The 24,601-nt window shown below is 38.2% G+C and overlaps 1 protein-coding gene across 1 annotated transcript in view; it reads right to left on the bottom strand.

Annotated features, from left to right (window-relative positions):
• The window catches only part of TACC2 (transforming acidic coiled-coil containing protein 2), a 148,818-nt gene that overhangs the window by 120,035 nt on the left and 4,182 nt on the right, over positions 1-24,601 (bottom strand). The window contains exon 2 of the mRNA XM_062000731.1: positions 5,730-5,807. Coding sequence (XP_061856715.1) covers positions 5,730-5,807 — 78 coding nt within the window. The remainder of the gene's footprint in view (positions 1-5,729; positions 5,808-24,601) is intronic.

Here is a 24,601-nt window from a genome sequence, read left to right as displayed (position 1 = left end):
ATTATGACCCGATGAGATGTGAAAAGCAGACTCTTTCCTTAAGGGAGATTCCACACAGAATTTTGCAATTACAGTAGATCTGGTTTTATTTTTAATTAGCAATGGTGTAATTTGCTGTTCTTCCTGGCATAGTTTATTTGTCTCTTGTGGGAGCAGAATTTTAAGTTCATGCCTTTTCTAATTAAAATCCTCAAAGGGGCTGGAATGCAAAAACTGGCATTTGCTGGAAGTCTCCTTTAATCTGCTTTCTCACAAATATCAGAAGCAAAGTGAAGTGTGATATGGCAGTAACAGCATTTAAAAAGTTCTGATGACAATGTTCTATTGTAGATATCTCGAGCCTTTTCTTACAGAAACAAGGTTGCTTTCCCTCCTGAAAAATACCTACTGAAATGACCCTGGCTGCAAACATAAACACTGGTGCATGTGTGTGTGTGTGTGTGGGTTTATATATAGTCACCATTGTCTCCTTGGTTTGGCAACCTCCATAGAATACCCAACTCAGCTAGAACAAGAGCAGTTCAAAGCTTCAGGCTTCATTGTTTATGTTTATCATCCTTCCAATTTACTGAGGGCACTAAACTCTTTGTCTTCAGATCTTTGTAATGTCAACATAAGTGTCTTCCCAAGAACTTGGTGCTATGTTTGAGCTTTAGTCTGTGGGAAGGTATGTAGCACGAGTCTGTGCTGGGCTAAATGAAGCACAGCTATAGAACTGGCTTCATGGTTCTCATTAATCTACTTCTGTCTGTTTATGTGATCTACATTCAATAGGCAAAGGAAAATCCATAATTATCCTTGTAACTCCATAAGTCTTACTGCAGCTTATTTTCCTTTGTCCCTTTTCTGACAGCTGGATGAACTAGGTTGTTCTCTCAAGGATGGCAGGTGTCTGAGATGCAGCAGGAAAGAGAGAGAATAAAGTTGATGAACTTGAGGGAAAAAATCTTCATCACATAACTTGCAACTTTTAGTCAATATTTCAGCTAAAGCAGCTTTCTGATGAGTGGTTCTTTGCACCTGAACAATAAGAGACTTGAGAAGACACTGTTAGATTTCTATGAAAATAAGCTCTGAGATGAGTTCTACACACTGTTCTGCTTCCCAGCCAGTAGTGTTTGGTTGCCAAGTAATTTCTAACTACCCATTGCAGTGGAAAATGTAGGTCCAGCATTTTCACACTATTTTCAAATGGAGAAATGTAGTAAATAATTATAGAAGCCCTTTCTAAAGATAAAATATTTTTCCCTTTCATCTGTACTCGTAAATGTACTTCCCTTTACAGACATGAAGGAAACTTTAACCATTAATTCAGAAAAGAAGGGACAGTCTTCCAACTCCCTTTTCACTAAGCTTTCAAATTAAGAACCTCATCATAACTTTAAATCTTTATTCTTCTTTTTATCTTCCCTCCTTCATTCACAGGGAAGATGAGAAGCAGTATAATAAATACTCATTGCAGTGTGAAGTGTGCTGCATTTCCATAAGTAGACATTTAATTTTCTGAGAACAGACAATGCCATTTTTGTCTAAACTCAAACAAATACTTGGCCCACCATAGAATATTGGACCAGCAGTAATTACCATTGGAAGCAAGCATTAAAGAAGCTGGTGACTGGAGGCGTGCTAGAACTATTTAAGCATGCTGGCCTGTAGCCAGCTGCCATTGACACCCTGTGATGGGCAAATGTGATTGAAGGGATGTGGAACAGTTGTGCTGTCCTGTGCACTCCTGATATCAAATGGATGAAATGAAGGAAAAACAAAAGAAAGTAATAATTGAGAGAGTAAAAAAGGTGAATCATAGTGGACACAACAAACTCATAGAAAAGCTCATGTAGGGTAACAGCAAACATCTCAAAAATGCTATAGTCAAAATTATTATGCAGAAGATTGGGAATGTATTTTTGTTCCCAAATGAATATAAGCAATGGAATGTACACAGATGTTACTGCACCATTCAAAAAGCATGTAAACACACAGTATGAGTAGCAGAGCTCAGAGGAATTTGCCATCATCATCTGTGGGAATGCAGACTAAAGGGGCTGGGAGGCTGCTAACATACCCACTGCATTCTCTGTGATCCCTATAGCACTGAGAACCCAAAGAAGAACCATGTCTATTAACTAGATCCATCATTTTGCATAGGCATAAGGAAGTTGGAATATGGGAAAAGTAATAATGCAGAATATTAACTACAGAATGTGCAGCAGTGAGATTTGTCCATAACAATTAAATGGAGAAATCGTAGCAGGAGCACAACACGATGCTTCAGACAAACAGACTCGGCAGAAGTTCTGGCCCCTCTGGCAAGTGTACATGTGTTGCATCTCTTACACATTTTGTAGTAGAAAATAAACAGAACAAAAAAAGATAACCACACACTAATATATGTGTATATAGAGAAATGGACAACAACATAGATGTGGAATAACCAGCTTTGTTTGGCTGTTTACTTATTCAGAAAACCAAGAAGAAGAAAGGATAAAGCAACAGATAGAGAAATAACTAATGTGTAACTGACTTTGAAATTCCCTCTTCAACTGCAGGGCAAAATACATGCTGCTAGACTTTTAATTCAGCGGTAGTTTTCACCTTCAAAGAGCTTTACAATTCTTTGGTAAACTGACTTTTCTGTAATTATGAGAAGTGCTGTGAAAGATGACAACTCCCCTCTTCAGAACTCTAACTGGCAAGCATTAAAACTTAAGATTATTACATATTAGAAAATGCAGCCTATTTGAGCTTTGGAAAAATGTTGTGCTTATGTTTCTAATGATAGAGAATGGCTCTTGTTTTTCACATGAAAATGAAATCAAAGATGTCCTGGTAATAGCACAATTCTAGTAATGGGAGACCATGATAAAAAACAGTCATGAAAGTCCACATAATCCTGAAACTTGCAGTCCCTTTGGAAGCAGGTCCCAGAGTCCACTGCACAAACTCCTGGAGTGATGAAGCCAAGACAGGGCTCTTTTTACAGTAGATTTGTGTCTCCTAGTCAGCTTGCTTTCATTTTTAAATGTGGCTTTAAAGGTGGCACCTGAACCCTGACTATCAAGAGGTCTAGGGCTGAGGAAGTGCACAGATACATCAGTCTCTATGGAAACCATAAGCTTCTGCTTTTTATTTTGGCCATGCAGATGACTTTTTAATTGATTTGGTTGTCCAGAGAAGTCAAGGAAAAGGCTGAGGATAGACCTTGCCATTCCTCTAGACTAGCTGGTGTATTTGGAAGGATGAAGAAAGATGTATCTAATAGACAGAACAATGGTTGAGACCTTCTTACAGTTCCATAAACTGCAGTACTTTTCATAGCTTCCCATTAAAGAACACCTTCTTTACTTCCCCTGTGCTTTCCCTGCTAAAGGCTGGATCTCAAGGGTCAAAATAGGTCAAAACAGCTGTTCTACTAGATTATTTCTGGTTTTTTTAGTTTAAACACATTACTCTTCATGTGAAGGGAAATGCATCTTAAAAATAGCTTATGTTGAATTCGGCATAAGCCCAACAAGCTGTGCCACTGACAAAGACTTGGTTGGAAGCAAGCTTTGCTGTTCTGGTAGGACATGGCATAAACCTAAAATCTCTCAGCAGTTTGGCCTTTGTGTACTGTTATGCAAAACACAACATGGGTAGTATACACGAAATCATTTTGTTAAACACATTGTTGGCCCCAGCCTTGTCTTATCCAAGCATTATCTTTGTTCATTTCTGCTAAATTTAGATGATGTTTTCCTCAGAGACTGTTTTTATGAGGCTGACTGGGTATTTCCTTTTTCTCTAGGTAGCACATTTATTCCACAGATCTTCCCTCTTACTAAAGGAGTTCTAAACTTAGCACAGGCTCTCCCATCTTTAATGCAAACCACGTGTAAAACTTCCAAATGACTCAGCTGAGAGCTAAAGTTGGGCAATGGTATTATCTGATAAATAAGTAAACAAAAACAACAACTCATGTCAACTGGCACCTAATATAGGAACAACAATCACTAAACTATTTTAATTGTGTTAGAGTTGGAAGGAAAGGCAGCAAGCAAAGAGGGTCAAATACAGGCTGTTTCTCCAAAGCACAGATTGCAACCACAGAAAAAAAGTTAAAAGAAACCAGATTTTTTTACAACTTGCTGAAAAGTTTAATGGAGCTGCCTTGCAAATTTGCAGTCAGTGTCAGAAAAACAAAAGCCAGAAGCAGATACGTAAGAAAAAGCACAGCCAAGCACACGCAAAGCCTGCAAACTGGTTTCATCATCCACTACCTGCTGTGTTCCTTGGCTGGGTAGTATAAAGATGATTTTATTTGCATTGGGAACTTCTGACTAAAGATGAACATGCTTCAGTGGCTGTATGAATGTTGACTATTCATTAAGCAATATTTTTTCAAGAGCTGTTCAGCAGATTAAGTGGCTTTTAAGATTTTATGACTGCTTCTTGGTTTCACTCTGCTAATAGTGGCTTTTAAAGTAATTTGGTTTTCTAGCATTTATTTTAGTTTGCTTTGGGGTTTTGTTTGGTTGATTGGTTGGGTTTTTTGCAGTGTGAAATGGAGACCAGAAGCTTACTTTCCTTGTTAGAAAAGAAGAGCTTTTTATTCAGTTGCTTAATAAACTTTAAGTAAAGTTCTCTCAGCCTCAGAAAGCCTCCTGAAGAAATGTCTTTGGTTTTTAAATACTTCCTAAGTGAAAGCTGTACACATTGGAGAAGAAATTCTCATTACTTACAGGAATTAACACATTCCCCTCTTCCCAAACCCTGAAAACTGTTGGGGTCAAATCATGGGCTAACAACACAACTGGGCCAAAACAACCAAGAAGTATAGAAGATATTTCTGCTCAAAAAGACTATATGAAAAAATCTGGCTAACTTGTAATGCTCATTCCCTCGAGAAGGTCTGCTTTGCAAGGCACAAGGTACAGCAGATTTGCTGAGACCTAAAGTAGAAGCAAAATGAACTCTAATGCATTTTATCATCTCTATGGAAGAAGAGGATTAAACAGGTCCTGGTGTTTTATCTGGACTTTTAAATGTAACTATTTAACAACTTTTATTCAGGCTTATATCAACATAGTAAACTTCTAATGTAATTGTACACCCCAAGCCACAGCATAACGGGTTCCTTTCATTTCAGGAATTTAAAATCATTCACCACACACCTCAAAATTTTGCATTACCAAAGTACCCTTCTAACCCAGGTGTCAATTCCTGAATCAGCACACATGTGTTCACTTCTGAACAAGGGCAAGCTATGGAGTATCAGGGCTCTGAGGTCACCATAGGGCATTGCTCATGGCCCATGACCCCATTTCAGTTCCCCCCAGGGACACTCTACCCAGTGATGCTCCACCACAGTCCTGCCCTGCCCAGCCATGGATGGGTCCAGGCTGACATCCTGGACCCATCATAGCCCGTCCCTTTCTCCAGGGTCATGCCTGACGCCTGGAGCTGCGGACGGCCCTGGCTCCCTAGTTGCCCCCAGCCCTGCTCCCCCCATGGGGATTCTCCACCATCCCCCAGGGAGCAACCATCCACATAGTGCCCTGATGTAGCAATGCCACTGCCAAAGAATAAAACAAACAAACAGTTGCTTTCAATTACCATTAATGACAGTTAAATAGGAGTGTAACTGGGAACAGAAGATAACTGTGGGGTATGCTGCTGTGAAACCAATTTCTGTAAGGTTTGCCCTAGGCTAGTAGGGAAGGAAAATGCAATCACAGAGTCACACTCACCTGATTTTCTGCACTACTGTTCTCATTGCCCATTTTGCTGTTGGCGTCCAGTATCACACAGCAATTAAAGAAAGAGCGCTGGGAGAAAAGAAAAAGTTTTAAGTGTTCCATAAAAACTCTAACAACAAAAAAACCCTAGCAAAGTCTGACATTCAGACTCTCCTGACATTCAAAGCCTCTCCTGACATTCAGGCTTACAATGATTTAAGTCACAAACCAGGGGAAAACAACTCCTAATGCTTTCATTTCATCATGTCCCTCTGCTGTCTTCACTACATTGGCTCCACTTATGCTGAAAGACACTCCTTGAAACTCAGCTTTGTTGCTCTGTTTCAGGATTATCCCGTGTCATTTGAGCAGAAAGGCTTTTCCTTTGCCACTTACTTTGGATGGACGCCCCATATGAAAACCCTATTAACTGTATTCAAGCCACTTATATTTCTTGGAGACCCTGGACTGAGCTGCACACTCACGTTGTCAGAACCACAAAGTTAAACCTGACCATTACTGTAATAGAAATATTTTTCCAAATATACACTTAGCTTTAAGAAAGAGTAAATGGAATTTTTATCCTCATCACTGGATTCATACCCTGCTCTTCTTAGGTATTATTCTGCTTACCATGTTATGACCTAAACACATTTTCTTTACACTTAACAGGATCTGCCTGCTTTAATTATTATTGGTTTTATACTAGTTTAATTGTAATTATTTAATTAAAACAAAAATCCTTGGAACGTTAGAAGAGTAACCTGCAGCTCTAGAATAGTGTCTCCCCAGGCATCATCCATTTCTGCAATTGTTTTAAAAGGATACTCAATAGTAAAAGTACACAATAGAGATTCATTTATTGACATTTCTTCCTTGTTCTAGACATTTCATTTTGGGGCTCAGGTATTTAAATTCACTGCATTTATTGTACTACTGGATAGGTGAAAATTAAACACTCTCATTTTTTTTTTCCCAAAGAATGTGAGATTGGTCTGTGACATATGTCAAGAAAAACTCCCTTGAAGTCAGGCTGTAAAAGAAAGATTGCACTTTGTTAGCCAAGAAAACCATATTAGCTTCTAGGGAATGTTATTACTTGTTATTACAGTACACTTTAAATGTGAAAGATTATTTTCTTCACAGGAGGCTTAGAGAGAGAGAGAAATTTGGTGCTGTGCTTTTAAGCTATGCTCTGTTTAAACTTGAGTGTCTTTAGGGGATATATTGGTGCTTGAACTTGCTCCTGTTGAAATCACTGGGGCCAGGATTGCACTTTTAGTGATTAAGTAGCAACACAAAGTTTTATCTGCTCAGATTACTGCCAAATCCTCTACTGTTTTAAATTAGTACTGAACCAAATTGAAGACTGTATGTAATATTTTCAAAATCACTATTCCCCAAGTATGAAGTATTTCATCATTAAACAGTGCACAAATCTTTTCAGGCCTGGCTCAGTGAAATGTTTCAAGACAACAGATTAAACTTACGCTATTTTAGGTATGTATTGATATAAAATAATATTCTCACATTGTTAGAGCAGCTCACAGAATCACAGAATCTCAAGGGCTGGAAGGGACCTTCAATGATCATCCAGTCCAATCCTCCTGCCAAAGCAGGACCACCTAGAGAAGGTCACACATGAACTCATCCAGGTGGGTTTTGAATGTCTCCAGAGAAGGAGACTCTGCAACCTATCTGGGCAATACATATGAGAGAAAGAATAGCTTTGCTATAGCAATATGCTTCCCTCAAGAGTCAGTACCTTTCCCTAGGAGTGAATATTTCACTGGCATTTCTGTACCACTGACCTAAAGAGCTTTTCTCTTCCCATCTCTTTCTTATTCCACAGACAGCGTGTGAAGATACAAGAAAATTTAAAGCTCTCTAAACTGTCCCCTCACAAGCACTCGCAGTTATCAGATGGACAATGAATGAAACTCTCCAAGTCTCCATGGAGTTGTTTGGTTAATTGGGGTGAGGTCTGGTACACCAGGTGTGGAAAATGCAAATTTTACTTATCATGTTGTTAAATAGATTAGCCACTGTATGACATAATATTGCTCTGTTTATTTTAGAGTAAATTCTCTCCAGAGCATATAATATACTCTTAATGCTTGTGCACCACCTCAATACTGACTCTTAAGAACAACAACTGCTACTAGAGGCCAAATTTGTAATACTCAGTTGAAAGGAAAAAATACATTTTTTACTACAATGTACAGTAATCAAAGTAGAAAATTATGAAAGCCTGGCAAAGGTTTTAGCTATCACAAATTTCCACTAACATGTCATATCATGCTGTCTACTTATTCTTTTCTTTCCCTAGAGTATGAAATTCACAATTGTCACACAAGTCTTACATTACCATCTGCTTAATGAAGATAAATGTCATAAATAGGGAATGAAGTCGTTATAGATTCTGCAATAATGAGGCAAGTGACAATAATAATGTGTGAATGACATTGCAGAGCAACTAAGATAATTTTTCAGATGACAATGTTATTGAAATCCTTTTTACATATATTATTTCTAAAACATTTTCTCAGTGCACAAGCATTACTTAGGTTACAAACTACAAGTGCTTTATCATATGTATAGAATTTCAAATAACCATTAAAAACATGCTAAAAATCCATTCATTAAATAAAGATAGGTTAAACAAAAGATAATCTTTCTCATCTTTCCATACTATCTTTTACTATTTGCATGTCATTAGTAAAACTATTTTAACATTACATTTCCCAAAAATTGCTCACTAATACCAGATTGGTCTGATCAGCCCACAGAGCCCTGGACTTGCACAATAAAACAACTGCTTCCCTGAAAACCAGCGAGCGAATGGTTTGACTTTACACTTACATTCCAGCATTAGTCTGGCAGCTTTGGATTCACTGACACTTTTAGAGCATATCTTCAGACCATTCCTTCCATCTTCACCTCACAAGTTCTCACCTTATTTTCCTCCTACTTCTCCTCAGACTGACATGAAATGTAGGCTTTCTTTCAGGGACCCACCTTCATAACCTGCTGAGCAACCAACTTGCCTCCACCCCAGGCGAAAAAGAAAACAAGTTATACATCCTCCAGCCGGGCCTCCCCCTGTTCGTGGGAGGCTGCTGTGGCTCTGCATGTCATAAATTGAGTGCTAATGTTTTTCACAAAAGCAGCTCCAGAGAAAATGGCTTTTGGTTAAAACATATTTCACTTCCACTGTTTCCTGGCCTATGGTATGAGGAGTTCTTCTGGCACTACAAATGTTCAGTGAAACAGAATCAACAAGACATTTGAGTTATGCATGTGCTTTCATGGGAAAACAAGTATTGAGGGGAATATTCAGCATCACATTTCCACGTTTCTTTATGTCTTTCATTTTCTTGTATTAATCTTGAAATCTTTCAGAAATACTTGCTAACAAATGCTGATGTTCCTGTTCAGCTTACACTGAAATCATTTAATCATCCTGAAGGGTGGAGACATGACAAAAACCCTTTGAAATGTGATGTTGCAAGAAGTACTGGTTTATGGGTGAGCTAATGGTTGTTATTAATGCACATTGTCCATTCCAGCAAGGAACTCCTTCCACAAAGGAGTGCTCTGAATGACAGTTGATAACAAAAGGCAGTGTATTTATCATTAGTGGCAACTCCAAGTGATTAACAAGTTTCTGTAAACATCAGTGGTGCTTGCAGGTGCCACACAGCACAGGAATTGTCAATTGTGGTTTACTGCAGTGTGAATAGCTGCTTGGAAGTGTTACTGACTCAAGCATGGAAAATTCACCTCTGCCACAAAGAAGAGGCAGGATTTCCATATGCCATCAGTTGCCTCTCCTGTGGTTGTTCTCTGTTCCAGAAAGTCTTGGTGTACAAACATCTGGCTTGAAAACATTAGGCATGTGAAGAGCTGGGATGAACAGTTGCAAGGTCAGGGAGACTGTGAGTAGTGCTGCCTCTCTAACTATTCTTTTATGAAGCTGGTGATCCAACAATCCAAGCCTCCAGTATTATTACACTACCTTAAGCCACTGCTACTGATGAAAGAACAATTCCACAGATCAGAAGTAAATTACTTGTATTCCCTGAGCTTTTTCACGTTACAAAGTACATGTGAATGGGTTTGGTGGCATGTGGGCAATACAATATGTCAAATAAATCGGTGCTATACCTCTGAGAGTTCAAGATGGAAAGGTCAAGATCTGTAGTCAAGCTCAAAAACTGAAAGAGGTCCCCTTTTCTTTGCTCTCCCCATTCTACTTCAGAATCCAGAAAAGCTGAAGTTCATCAAATGAAAGTTTTAGAGTGCTCTTCCTTAGAAAACAAAATAGGGCCATTGTAAAATTCATAGCCTTTAGACAATAAATGACACAGTGTTTTTGTTTAGGCTCTCTGCCATGAGTTTAAGAACAGGAATCCTGTGGGAGCTCAGGAAAACACAAGCCTGGTAATATATCCCCACTTCTGCTAGCCACATTATTTCCTCATGAACAGAAACTGAACTCCTATTTGGTGCATTTCTAAAGCTAAGGCCAGAAAATGCCACAAAGTGAAAGTGAGAAAGCTGCCTTGAAAAACATCTGTCTGGCACAAACTTTGGGGAAAACAATCTTCTGGTAGTTGATTGTGATTTCTAATTGTATATTTTTAAAACAGATGTGTACAGGAGAATCCCTCTGGTATACTTTGTGCAAGGCTTGCACACCCATGCAGACAATTTCACAACTGCCAGAACCATGAGTCATGTCAGATGAGAGGAGCAACATACACGTTAACAGTCATCACCTACACTCTCTGATCTCTGCACCTAGAACTTCTCTGTTTGACAAACACTTCTATTTGGGTCAGTTTTCTGACCCACTCCCATGTCTAAATTAAGATACACTCAGGTCCCAACTACCCCAAGCAGCACCTACTAACAGCAAGTTGTTTCTACCTATGCAGATGTTGTTCTGCTCTGTTCTAGTATGAAATCAAATTAGTTAGCAGAAACCACCAACTGTGAAAGCATTCCTCATCCTCTGATGTCTCAATTTATTCTCTTTGATTTTTATGATAGAACTGATAGGAGAAGTACTCACATTGGGCTGCTTTACTGTTATTTGCTGGAGTTCCCCTGTGGCTCCTCATCAACGCTGCATGCTCATCCAGGGAGTTACTGTCTTTTCGTCACCAAAAGATCTAACCCAGGAGGACTGGAAGACTCAAACTAGGGAAAAACACAGGTCAGAATTAAAGGTAAGCTATGTAGTGAGTTAATGAGCTAGGCAATTCAGTAAGATCCAAATAATTTGTCATGAGTGATCAAATCTAATCCCAGAAGATACAGTATTGGGTGTATTTACCAACCACACACTAGTCAGGCCTGTTAGTTTCTTATCTACTGAATACATGCTACCTTACATATTTATTTAAGACACTTTAGTTTGAGCTCATTTTACTTGTGATATAAATACTGTCATAATAAGATAAAATGTTTTTATGTGCTTACTTTCACATGACTGATACTACACATAAAGCATTATTAAGCTCTGCTGAAGCACTGAGCATAGCACCAGGCACCAGCTACTCTCCTAGGTAAGAGAAGAAAAGGAGAGTGTTCAGAATTTCACTCCTTTCTGATCTTGATAGAACTAATGCAAAATCATTCTTAATTTCTGCATATTAGAACAACATCATAGAGATCTACAAGAATGACTGACCTATGATAGTCCTTCTGCCCTTGCCTTCTCACAAATTCTATCAGAGCAAATGTCAAGATCTATATAAGCCTATAATGAGAATTAGTAAACATGTAATGATTTAAAAGTGCACAACTTCATGGGAAAGATGTTGCTTAGCAACATCAGCAGCTGGATTTGCTGTAAAAATCATGATGTTGCTTGGCAACAAAAAGCTGAGCTGGCCTTTTGTGACAGTTGTGAAATGGTATTTTGCTGCCTTTCCCCCAAGATAACCAGAAATTGCCTAATGGGACCACAACACTGAATGTAGGGTAGAGCTGAGGATTTAAAGGACAGGAATGGAGACAGCTTTTCCACCCTTGGCTGATTTATTCCACTAGATGTGTAAGTACAAAAGAAAAGAAATGGACACTCTGAGTATTTGCTACCAAGAGACAAAAGACTTTTTTTTTTGCAATCAGTGTAACAACCTGGCCTGGAGAAATCTGATGCCAGCACAGCACAGCAGGGCACTTCTGCACCATGGCTGTCAGTGCACCACGAAGTGTAATTGTGGCTCCAGAGGTTGCAAAATCACAATGTCCAGGGAGGAAGTGAAATGGAATGATTTTGCTAGAGTGTGAAATGTAGAAAAAAAGTCTACTGTTTTATTCATGGTAATGAAGTACTTGAATACTCTACTGATTACAGTTCTAGAAAAATGTGACCACCTTATTACGAGCAGTATCCTTGGAAGTGATTTTACAAAGGGGCAAGAGACATCAAGCGCCTGCAAGATTTTACCTCTTGTTTTAGTCTCTGTACAGATAAAGTCCTCTCCTCAGATTTTTTAGTATAAACATTCATGGCACAGTAGAAGAAGATACATATTGCTTAGGAGATGAACTGATTTGCATAAGGTAAGTGTCATAGCTAGGATGTTAGCACTGGCTTCCTCAGCGTGCTCCAGTTGCCAGATGATGCTGGAATTTGAGTTAATGCCATTTGAACCTCTACCAGGAGGTACTCTTCCTAAAGCAACATAGAGGTGCTAATCAATTTCACTTTACATTCTATTTATGAATATTTTCCCAGCTGAAAAAAAAAGAAGTCTGTCATTTCAGCTTTTAACAGAAGTTTCATGATAGTATATAGATTCATGCAATAATAAATAAAAGTGATTCTGGAAATCTTAGGTATGGTCCTGTCACACTGGACACCTTGGGTTATCCTGCTTATCACTTAACTGGAAGACATGGGTCCTTGGTAAATTTTGTGTGTTTTCTGCTAGTCCCATGAGGATGTTACATCCACCTCAGGGCTTCTGAAATGGTGCTCAATGCCTTCATCTGTGGATCTCAGTAATCTTTCTCCTGCGCATTGGGCATTAAATATTTTGAGCATATGTATATTCCCTTTTCTTTGCACTGATGGCAGATGTCAAAGCAATGCAGAGGAGCTGGTCTTTAAAAGTGATGCCAAAAGTATTTCATAAAACCTATCTGATTAAAAAAATAATATCAAAATATTGAAGCATTTCTCTTTCCAAACCACACTTATATCATCAGTTTTTCACCAGATTTCATATGCAGCACTGAAGCCAGTAGGAAGACTATTGATTCAGATCAAAAACACAGCTCTGTTCAGTGGCACTGACTCTCTCTCTATTCACATGGAATATTTGGCTATGGAAAAATGGATAAAGACTTTGTATTTCAGTTCCTAATGCCATGACCAGCTAACAGGGCGTGAGAGCTATAGAGGAAGCTGACCTACATAGCTCACCTGGTCAGTCTGTACCTATCATTGAGCAGGAGTGCAAATTATTTCCTTATTATTACTGCCTGCCTTTTATAAACAGATGATTATGATTTATGAAAAAGATCTCCCCCATACTTGCAATATGAGACATCTAAAACTGTATATTCCAGGTCCAACTTGGCAGAGGTGCACACAGTCATTCACTCAAAATGAAGGATCCCCATTCCTAAACCTCAAAGACGAGGCAGGAAGAACATTCCTCTGACTTGGAAGGAGCGGTAGGAGGTCTGAGGTGGAGGGTGGACTCTGCTGCCTCTTTGCTCCCAGAGTTGATCTGCCTGCTGTCATGTCCATTCACAGCACTGGGGATGGTGGGAGGAAAAAATCCATATTATGTTGAGTCAGGAGACATAAGCAAGATGAGGATCACATATAAAGTATAGGAAGAATGCATCACAAGGTTAACTATTTCTTGCACCTTTTCAGGGTCTTTCTCCTTCAAACTGCTTTCCTTGCTATCCATTCTGTAGTGTTTACCTGTTTCTTCTGTCTGTGCATTCCCTTTTTTCTCCCTGCTTTGCCCAAGATACTCCATGGAAATACAAGGGAGGGAGCAAAGAGTTGCCATCAGGTCCGATTTTCTGAAAGTAATCGTTCCTCTGGAGAAGAGGCAGGGAGTAAAGCTGCTCAGAAGGTAAGAGATTCCTTCCTTCTGAAGGAGTCTGAACTATCTGTCAGCAACTGTCTCTCCCTAATTGTAGATGGCAGCAGTATTTCATTTGCTGCTTTCTTGGCCCGAGGTGTGTGTTGACATGTCAGAGTTGGCAGGTTGCATCTGTTTTCTGGGCTTTGTGCTAACACACCCTTCATGCCCACACAAATATCAAAGGAGAGGAGTACTTGTTCTTGAGCTTCTAGAAAGCCTCCAACACACTGAGACTTTCCTTGGGCTGAAAGGAGGATACTTATTGATTTTTTTTGTGCTGGCCCAACATAGGTATAGAATCACACGCACATACACATGTATATCTTAGAAATGATGTAGATATAAATGCATATAGCCTATAGAGGTCACATAGATCTTTGATCCTCAGTTAGAGACCATTTAGCCTCAAGCTGTTTTTCATGATTTCATAATAGCTGTCTGAGAGAATAGATGTGAGAATAAATCAGATTATAAACTCAGCTATTGAATATTTAACACAGAGCAACATTCTCACTCCAGATGTATTGTGTCTTATCAGCAGTGAGGGCAGGCTACAAAAATAAGTCTCTCAGGAGACTTGCACCTCAAGACAACTTGTTAATAGCCAGAGCAGGGTTTGGTTTCAGACTCTAGTCCAAACAAGTCTACCAGATCTTTGCAGGACTAACTCTGGGAACTGCGTCACTGACTGCTAAAATAATTTTGTAGTCAAGATAGTGTTCATCAAGCCATGAATCCTGGCTTGCAAAGATGCTGAAGTTGGCTGGAAAACATATTTAATTTGAAATTAAACTTGTCAAGTTTCTTCTGTCTTCTGCAGCTTGACAATAGTTATAAAAGTAGGCAGCACACTTACAGGAATGCGCTGTAAGCATTTAGGGAGGATTACTTATGCAAGTTCTTCACTGATTCTCAAAGCAGGAAAACACTGCTGACAGTTTAAAAAAGCAGCAACTGAGGCACAGAGGGCTTGAGGGATCAGGCCATTAATATATTAATCCTGGACTAAGCAGAAAACTAGGGCTAGTGTTCAGCCCTTAAAATATCAGTACAGAATGAAAAGTACTGGTTTGATTTGTCATTGCTGCTCAAAACGAATAGGTTATATGTTATATGGAATAGATACTGGATTAGGGATCTTTCTCAAGGATGTCACACTGATTTAGTCCTGCACAAAAAGACCTCATCACATTTCAAGGCTATGAGGACCAAAATACTTCCTCAGGCTTATTTGTAAGGCCCAGCCAAGAACATCTTTGTGTACAGGAACATCATAGAGATATAATTAAAGACATCAGAAATAAAGAGGGAAAGAAAAACAGTAAACCTAAAATATTTTTACATGCTTTTTTCCTACATGCTAATAGTAGCATGAGAACAAGAATGCTCCCTTCTGGTCATTACCACTGTTTCATCACTGTTGTAATGTTTCAAATTAATGAAAGGAACAAATGTCTGAGATGAGTATGAATGGTAATTATAAACCTATTTTCCCCCTTATCACCTTTGATTGAATGAAGCAGACATGCAAAACAAGATAGAGAAGTCAGTTAAAGACAGTCCCTGAAGTTTTTATGAGGATCTGTTGACAATGACTGCTGTCTAAACTGCATTTCCTACTGAAAAAATTGGGTGCTTGATGTTTGCCTTTGTGGCAGTGGCCTTTTTAGAAGATGATCTAATGCCATGCTGGTGGGAAGTGGTCCCAGTGATCCCCGGTGGTTGGTGGAGATAAAGTTAACTAAGCTGCTCACTGTTGGTACAGGTGGCACAAGTCTTCATCCTTTTGACAGATTGTAAACCTAATCAGCTTCTCCTACGGACAGATTTAAACTCCTATAACATATTGCCTCGTCCAGCTACACTATTTATATTCATGTTATCATTTTCAACTAATATAAACAATATCTAGTTTCAGAAGTTCACTCTTAATTTACAGGTGTATTTTTCCATTGGTATTTCTTCATCGGTAGTGAATAAATTAGTCACAGTCTTTAGAGCCCCTTAAATCAATCTCAGTTTTAATTGAGGGAAGGTTCTCTGGAGAGCAGGCTCCCAAAACAATTGTTGTGATACATAATTAGGCACTTTTATAATTGTTGTATTTTATATTAGACACTTTTTTATTTTTTAAGATATTTTTATAATGACATTTTAAATCAGGGATTGTAATACTGAATGAAAACCTTCAAACATCATCTGCAAATGGCTGCAATATCAGCTTCCTGAGTCTGCAAACTGCCTGGTTCTTAGGGATGTGAATTTCCCCTTTCATCTCTGTCAGAGTTTAACTTTAGTCAAAATCTTTTTGTTTTTGAAAGTTGGCTATAGTTCTTTTGCTTTTGGTCATTACAACAGGTAGAACTTGCCAGATGAACAGATGAAATTTGATTTTGCAGTTAGTTTCTATGTATCTACTGTTTATTGGTTTGTCTGCTCTCATGGTACTGTTCTTTTCAACCCTAAGAAAATAACAAAAAGGTAATAAAGAGAATGAAAATAAACATTGCCCTAGTTATCTTCCAGTTGCACCTATGATGTCTATAACCTTAGCACACAGTGCTGTCACTGCAATCCAGTGACTGGATTCGTATTTGGATGTGGACTCCAGAGTAAAAATGGTCATTCACAGGGATGCAAAACGCCAGTGTCAGCACTGCTATGTGAAATGATGACTGAAGACCAGTGCAATGGGAAAAGATGTACTCAAGTTTTTTAGCTTGACAGATTTTTATTTGAGATTTCATCTTTCAGATAGAAATATTCCATATTTATGCATGCATTATGACTGTGTCTTTTGGATATTAAAGATCCAAATGCCTATTTGTACTGTACATCATTGACTTGCTGGCAAAAATCCTGCTTTTGTTGTTGGAGCAGGAGCTAATGCTAACAAGAATGCCTAGGCTGATGTTGTACACAAGTTCATAGGTGGCACTTTCATCTCCCAATTACATTAATTGTTTTTAATCACAACACACTTGGTGATATTAGTAAATGGAAAAATCTACTATTCTTAACATGAAACTATGACAGAATGTAGGGAACTAAATATGAGTCACTAGCATCCAAGAAGCAAATACTAACCACATGGTCAATGGGAATGAGCACAAAATAAGGCCTACAATTGTTTGCTCAGTTTAAAGTTCAGGTACAATTGGAGGATACACACTATCACCTTCCATAATGAAAGGGCTAAAATGAATCAAGACTGGTTTCCTCTTGTATCCAGATGTGATTCTTTTTTTCTTGTCTCAGCCAGCTCTTAAGAGTGATTTGGTGAGATGCTGTACATCTGGAAAGGAATAATATTGTTCTCTGAAAAACATGATAACCTACAGGTTGAATCAAACCTCTTTAAAGTTCAGATGTAAGAACAGAACTTATCATAGAAAGATATGATGAGACTGGAGGATATGTCAATGTAAAAGGCTTAAGCACAATTTCTAAACCTCTTCAAAACTTCTTACCAAAGGAAATGGCTTAATAGTGCCATGGTTCAAGTATTGGTTTTAGGACAGAGAGTTTTCATGCAAGGACTAAATATTGCATGTATGACAATTTAAAAACATTAAGGCTCATTTATTAGAGTGCAAGAATATCTGCCATATATCACCTTTTGATGTAAACAGTGCAATAAGTTAAGAGTCTACCAAAGAAACTAAAAAAGCCCACAACTTTATGTAGACCATGAATTTAAACCTCCTTCCCCCTTGCATCATGCAGAGATTTCCATATGGGTTCAATAAAGTCGTGCAATGCTCCAGATTTGTGGATGAAATCAGCTATTTCTCATAAAGAAAGTGGTTATGGATAATTTGCAGTTTACAGTTGGAAGTGGCATAGAAACTGTGAGTAACAGACAATGTAACAAGTAGGCATGCAACTTGTTCCACCAGTTAATTATTGTAGCTTCAATTGTATCAATATGCTGCATATATAAAATACAGACACAAACAGAAATAACCCCCTCAAATCTTTAGAGTCTAATCAAAACCTTTTTTCATGAGGATGAAAAATAGGTCAATGACTCACATTATGCTAGGCTAACAGCAACAAAAGTGAAAGACAGCTTTGTATAATATATCACACACATATCCCTCTGAAGAGTTGGAGAATCCACTATCTAAACATATTAAAACCAAAGTGGAGTACTTTAAAATCTAGGCATCTAAGGTCCAAACCTGCAGATTTACTAAGCTGTGTTGCAAAAAATTAGGATTTTGATCCTCATTGACTGCTTTTTTGTGCTTTTTTCCCCCTTCCCATTCTGCAGCAATCTTTGTGCTTCTGGCTTCAACTAGGAGTTGCTCACAATGTCAGAGTGTATTAACATCAAGAACTGTTTGTGTGCTATACACATCCTCTCTGCCTCTTTTGGAGGATGAGCTAAAACTGACATTGAACCTACAGTGCATGGAAATGATGCTATTTGGTTGACTCTTCATAGAACTATAGAAAACAGGACTGAGGGACATATCCCTCCCCTATTTTAGTGCATGTCTCCCCAAAATAGCTATACTTTTTAGACATCTGCTGGAGGAAGCACATTTTGGGTGGAGGAGAAAAAGTTCTGCAACCATATTTCCCAAACAACTCCTCAGAAAATAAATGCCAGTCTAATTTGGCCAAGTCCTTAGTCAGATCTATTCTGCAGAAACAGCTACAGTGTTGATTCACTAATAAAGTTTCCGATTTTCTTTCGTTGTATCTAGGGAGATTATTTCACAGTCCTGTTCTTCTTACAATTATACTGCTCCTGTTTCCTCCTGAAATATTTCTGTTGCAAATATGGTAAGTGTTCATATAAAAAGAAATTAGTACTATATCTGCCACATTATATTTGGATGGCAAGAAAAAGTGCTTACCCTATACAGCCAGTCATCTTGCTGAATTGGAGAACCTTTTTTGATTACTTATATAGAGAAAAGATTACTTATATACATTTCATCTGGGTAACAAAATAAATCATTCTTACCTTTTATCTATGTACAGTCCTCTTACAATCCTATAAAATTCCCTGCAGCATGCTATTGTTTACATGTGAAGCAAACAAACATCTCCTAATCCATCTTCAAGGACTCAGAGTTGTCTGAGTCTTGGGTCTGACCAAGAACCAAGAGTGTTCACTGCATCATATGCTTGCTGTGAAACCAGAGAGGTAAATGAGTCTGTCAAGTCCTAACTAGCATTTTATGACAAATTTTATTTGGCAAGAATATATAGAATATATTTTGTCAAACTTGCTGAGCCTTGTATATTCTGTTTACCTATCTTGATCAACTGAAATATTTTCACAGTGTCTTGCACTCAGGAGCTTCTAATGAAAACATACAAAAAATAAATGAAACAATGTAATTTTTAGAAGCTGGTACTTGAAAAGAATTAGTCAAGAAAAGTAAAATCTATAACCTGTGAGAGCTCTACTCTTACACTGTGCAACTCTGCAAAGCATTAGTTGCTGTAGTTGCATGTAGAATCAACTCCAATTTCAGCTATTCATTTAGTTTTAAGCTTAGTTCATAGATGTAGGGCAAATTTTTACTCGATTCAGACTTATTTTGGACTTAAGGACCTTCTATAAACATTGTTCCACTGGCATCAGAAAGCACAAAAGCTGATCTGAAAGTTTCCTGCAGTCAGCATAGCGGCTCCAACCTCCCTCAGAATGAAAGCTCATCTTTCCAGAAAAAGTGTCAGTGGTCTGTCTGTAAGATTGGTTTGACTTCCCTCACAGGAAGCAGCACAGCACTGTTTAAAAGCTGCCCAGTATTATACATCAGTCATTCTTGTAATACTGCCATAAAGGATGAGAGCTACAACAGAATTTTAAAGAAGACAAGGAAGGAATAGCCTCAATATTCTTAAAAACCACCTTCCTCCCATCCATTTGAATGGAAATTGCCAATGAAGTCAGGGAACCCTACCACAGTCTGCAGGAAATTTCACAACCTGAACCTTGACAGTGATGTCTACCCCTCAGCCTCCCTCCACTGGAAGATCTCCACACTGTTGCTTCTGTTGCTATTTCTATCCTCCTTGCTTTCTATCAAGTCCCACAAAATAGCTAGCAAGAAATTTACAGTTTAGGTTACTTTTTGTATAAGTGGAAAGTGGTCTTAAAGCATACCTGTGAGTATGAAGTATAAGGTTGGAACTGACTGGCTTTGAACAGATGTCCTTTCTAAGCCCCACAGAGCAGTGTCCATGTGACAATCCAAGCACATCTAGTCATTGACACTTGTTTTACTGCTAAAATAAGCAGGCTGTAATATAGCTTGGATCAACATTTTCCTAGACTAAGTTGCTTTCCACAGCTTGCTCTGGGATCATCAAAACACTTGATGAAAAATACAAACTAGGGAATCCTGGAGCATGTGAAAGACTGATTACTGATCTCCCTAGGCCAGAGGATCCAAGCCTGTTCATGTCACAGCTCTCTGTTTTAAGAGGAAAAATGCATAGATGTAGATATAGATGATGTAGATGTAAATGCAGATGGCAGGGTACTGAAAACTAAACCAGGGAGGATTAGATCTCCTATCCATAGACTCATCTGATATTTCTGGCCAACTACCAGCCCTTTCACCTTTCCATTTCAAAAGTCTCTTTAAATTAAGATTTATAGATATATGCATTAGTGTCTAGTTGATTAATCTCTGCATCTACAATTAAACAGTTTTGATGTAAAGAAATGGAGATTTTTTCCTTAACTTCTACATGGATAGCAGGATCCTTTGGCTGAGTAAAGGTAAAAAAGGTCTAGTCCTAGATAATCAGCAGCTTGCTGAATAGTGAGAAGCAAATTCAGCTATAAATGGGTTTTTTTTTTTTTGAGATCAGATTTTGTAAGCTGTATCAAGTTTATGGTATAGATAGAAACATGTCTGCCATTGTCATCCTCTGTCTGTCAACATGATTGTTAGTTTTTGCCTGAAGATAAGCCTATCATTTTAAAGACGGATTACTTGAAAAATAGTTTCCAAAACATACGAAATCATTGTGGTAACAGAAACCTCTTTCATTAACAAAAAATCCAGAAATAATTGCAGTGGCCACAGTCTGACATGCTGACAATGTATTTATATATACTGTCATAAACATTCAAAATAGTAACATAATCAAACTCTTATTAATCTCAAACTAGTAAAGTTATTTTAATCTGATTAGTTCTGCTAGTGGGAAAGACTAGAAGTGACTTCAAGTGCCCAAAGGTCTATAAAAGTTTTGGGTCACCAGAGGCAAGATTCTGCCTACAGATGTTCAGTGTTGTGTTTTACAGCCTGAAGCAAACTTCATTATGCACGAAAGGATGAAACACTGCAGTCACTTTTCACTTAGGAACATTGTCAAACACATGCATAATCTTTCTAGTGACTAGAATTTTATCTCGGAGAATGAGAAACACACATTCTTGTTGTTACACAGCAACTGAAAATCAAGAAGGAATCCTTTCTGAAACAAATCATAGAATCACTAATTCTGAAAAAAAAAAAAAGAGCAGTGGAAGAGGGTTGTATTTTAAAACTCCAGCAATTGCAAATATCTATTACAGTCTGTAATGTTGTAACATGTTTTTAAAACAGCTCTTTCGGGACATGCAGACTTAGTGATCAGTCTCTTGGTCTTAGAAAGATACTGACTAAAAAGACATGATCCTGTAGACTATGTCATAGGTTAAGTGGACTGTAAAACAAGTTATACAAGAGATCACAAAACTGTAGAACCTCAAAGAAAGCCACTGTTTTTTTCTGGTAAGAAGAAAAGTTTCTTTTCCTTAGAAGACACTCCCTTTGCCTTTTTGTAATGTCTAAAACATAACTAGCAAACTGTTTGGAGTCTAGACATTTTTAAATTTAAAGAACTAATAAAAAATTACTTACCCAATTTTCCTCTAGACTAAAAATGAAAATATACACCACTCTCTCTCTGATTTTATAACCTTCTGCACTCCTTCACTCCTAGCTGGTGTATGGATCCCCTTTCTCCCTGGATCACATGAAAGTGTTCTATTAATGTGAATTGGCTTATGTTTGAGAACACTATGCTGGATAGCTATGAAGTGTAAGGAATCTGACCCAGGGAGCCGTAGAGCTATGACACATCAGTTCTTCACAGGAATTCTCAGTTGCTGGATGAGAATAACAGGAGATAGGTCCTTGTATACTGTGTGCAGACTGGTGTCGTTGTTACTATATTGTTTGCTTAAGGCAGTGAGACAAGTTCCATGTTATACCAATGTAACTGGAATTTTGCCCTCTGGCTTTTCACTCTAGGACTAAAACTACTAAGTATCAGGCTGACTCTCTCATCTGACTAACTTATTAAGTGAAGTTTGGTAAAATGAATCAGTTTCTCACATGACAAATGTACATAACCACAGCACAGGCAAAAGTGATTGCTGCCTTACAAAAACCATTGCAAGTCAGCATTGCTCTGCACATTTCATGAGAAATGCTTTGCTTGACTTCAGAATAAACATTAAAAGTCTGGGAATGTTAATAGATTACCTGGCAGTAGGAAGAGAAAGAAAAAGAAGTCTCCCGTGTCTGTTCTGTTCTTCATCCCCTTGCCTATGCTCAGTCTTCTCTTGCCCACGTGGTCAGAGAAGAGGGAAAGCAGCTTCTTTCTCCTCATGCTGGCTCAGATGGAACATTCAGTCTACTTGTTTGAACAGAGTGCTTGAAGTTAGGACACCATGTCTGTGAGCCTTTCAGGAAAAAAAAAACCAACCATGCTACTTCAGTATAGAGCTGTCTTCTCTACAAACCCCCAAAGCAGGTGTCACTGGAATAGCAAACCCCCACCAATCATAAAAATGACTTTTAAGTGGAGCATGTTTTCAGTTACATGGTACTTTTTGTAAAATCCTCCCTTGGAATCCATTATTTCAGAGAGGAAAAATAATATTGCTCTCATAATAGGTTGTGAGTTACAGACCTTTAAACACATGTAATAAAAACATACTCACATCAGCACAAGATATGAAAAAACGATTACTGTGATAGGATTAAACTTGTCACAGAAGTGGTTCAGTTTAAGTCAAATGTTTGCACGGTGTTGGCAATATCTAGTAAGCAATAACTTCTAGAGATTTCTATAAAGAAAAGGGAACTCCTATGAATTTTCTGGGAATACAGACATTATTGGCATATTAAAATGTCACTGTCCAAAAAAATGCCATGTGGTTATGCAAAATACAGGCACAGTTCCAGAGCTTTAATAGTTTTTGTCTTCTGCAAAAATCTGACATTGTTCTGCATTTGCTTTTAATTCCTTTGTTCCTCCATTAGAAATGCACTAGAGGGACCACCAAGGCAGAAGCTGTCTGGCTGTTCCCCGCTCTGAGGCATCACTGATGTATGTACATATTTCCTGCCCTGTCTTGCAGAGATTTGTTTTGTTTTGTTTTCCTAAACTCAACTGGTTTTTGTTTGTAGGAAAAAAGCAGAAGGTTTTGAGCATTTTAGTCTCTGCTAGCATGACCTCCACATGTTGTTGTAGCAAATTTGTGTCCATCTTTCATTTAATTAAACTTTCCAAGACATTAAATTGTTCTTGGTACCAATCATGGTTTGATACTGTCAGAATTTTTTCCCTGACATCCCACCAAATTGGGCCTCAGGTTTTTTTTCAGAGTTCTATAAATAATTGTTCTTTTTTATTCACTGAAAATACCTTCTTAGACTGGCACAATGTATGCTGTCATTTGATGGGCTGCAACCTAATCCACTCCTCTGAAAGAATATCTGGCGCCAGATTTTTACCTCCCACAGGATTATCTGTAGGTATGGAAATAAAAACTTCTGCAAGAACCAAGTATATGGACTCACACTTCTACATTGCTAAACCAATGTCTGAAAGTTAGCCACAACTGTTTAAAGAAATCCTCCTCATATATGTTCTCTTGCAGAGCTGGCATCTGAATGGCAAGTAGTTCAGATGTTTTGTTTCTGGAGTTTTCAATTAGCCTAGGCTCCATTTCAGATTGCCAGGATTATCTTTATGGCAGGAACACTGGGCAACACATCCTGTGTTGCAATGCCCTTAGGCAATTAATTTCTTGCCTTATCTCTTTGTCTTGAGTAGTTGCATTTATTTTGGTGTATTCAAGGGAAATGCAAGAAGTTTATGCTTTAAAATTATCAGCAACATTCCCAGGCAGTGACTAAACTGTCTAATTTAAATAATGCCTTTTTCCACTATGGCCTAGGAACACCTGCTAGCAGACTGAGGATCTTCACATCAGGAGATCAATCTTCTAGAACTGGCTGCATGATTAGATTTGGTATTAAAAGGAATGGTGGTAGATCCAGAGTTTATTGGCTAGAGATGAGAGCACCTACACACTGGGCAGCTCCCAAGTTGAGATGCACAGTCAACAGCACTGGTAATTCACTTCTCAGCACCATAAAAGAAAACCATTATTTATCTGTATTGATGACCCTGGAGACTGCCTATCGCTTCCTGAAATACTGTATCCATTTGAGCTGCTGCATATCATGGTATATATGAAGTATGCAACATTAAGAACAGTAATTCACTTGGAGATCCTCTGCTAAATGCCAGAAACATTACATGTATTTCTGCACTCTGAGAGGGAGAAAAAGAGGGAATGGTGAAGTCTGCACACAGTAAATCTCTGTGAATAAAGCTGAAATATTTAGAGTCCTCTGTGTCAGTCTTCTCATCTGAGTGAGAATAAAGTTTTGCATATATGCAATGATAAGAACTGGATGAACATCAGACCAAAAAAAC

This window comes from Colius striatus, chromosome 8, assembly GCF_028858725.1.
Source record: "Colius striatus isolate bColStr4 chromosome 8, bColStr4.1.hap1, whole genome shotgun sequence".
In the NCBI taxonomy this organism is placed as follows: Eukaryota; Metazoa; Chordata; class Aves; order Coliiformes; family Coliidae; genus Colius; species Colius striatus.
The sequence above is the reverse complement of the archived record's forward strand: the minus strand, read 5'-3'. Positions and strand labels throughout refer to the sequence as shown.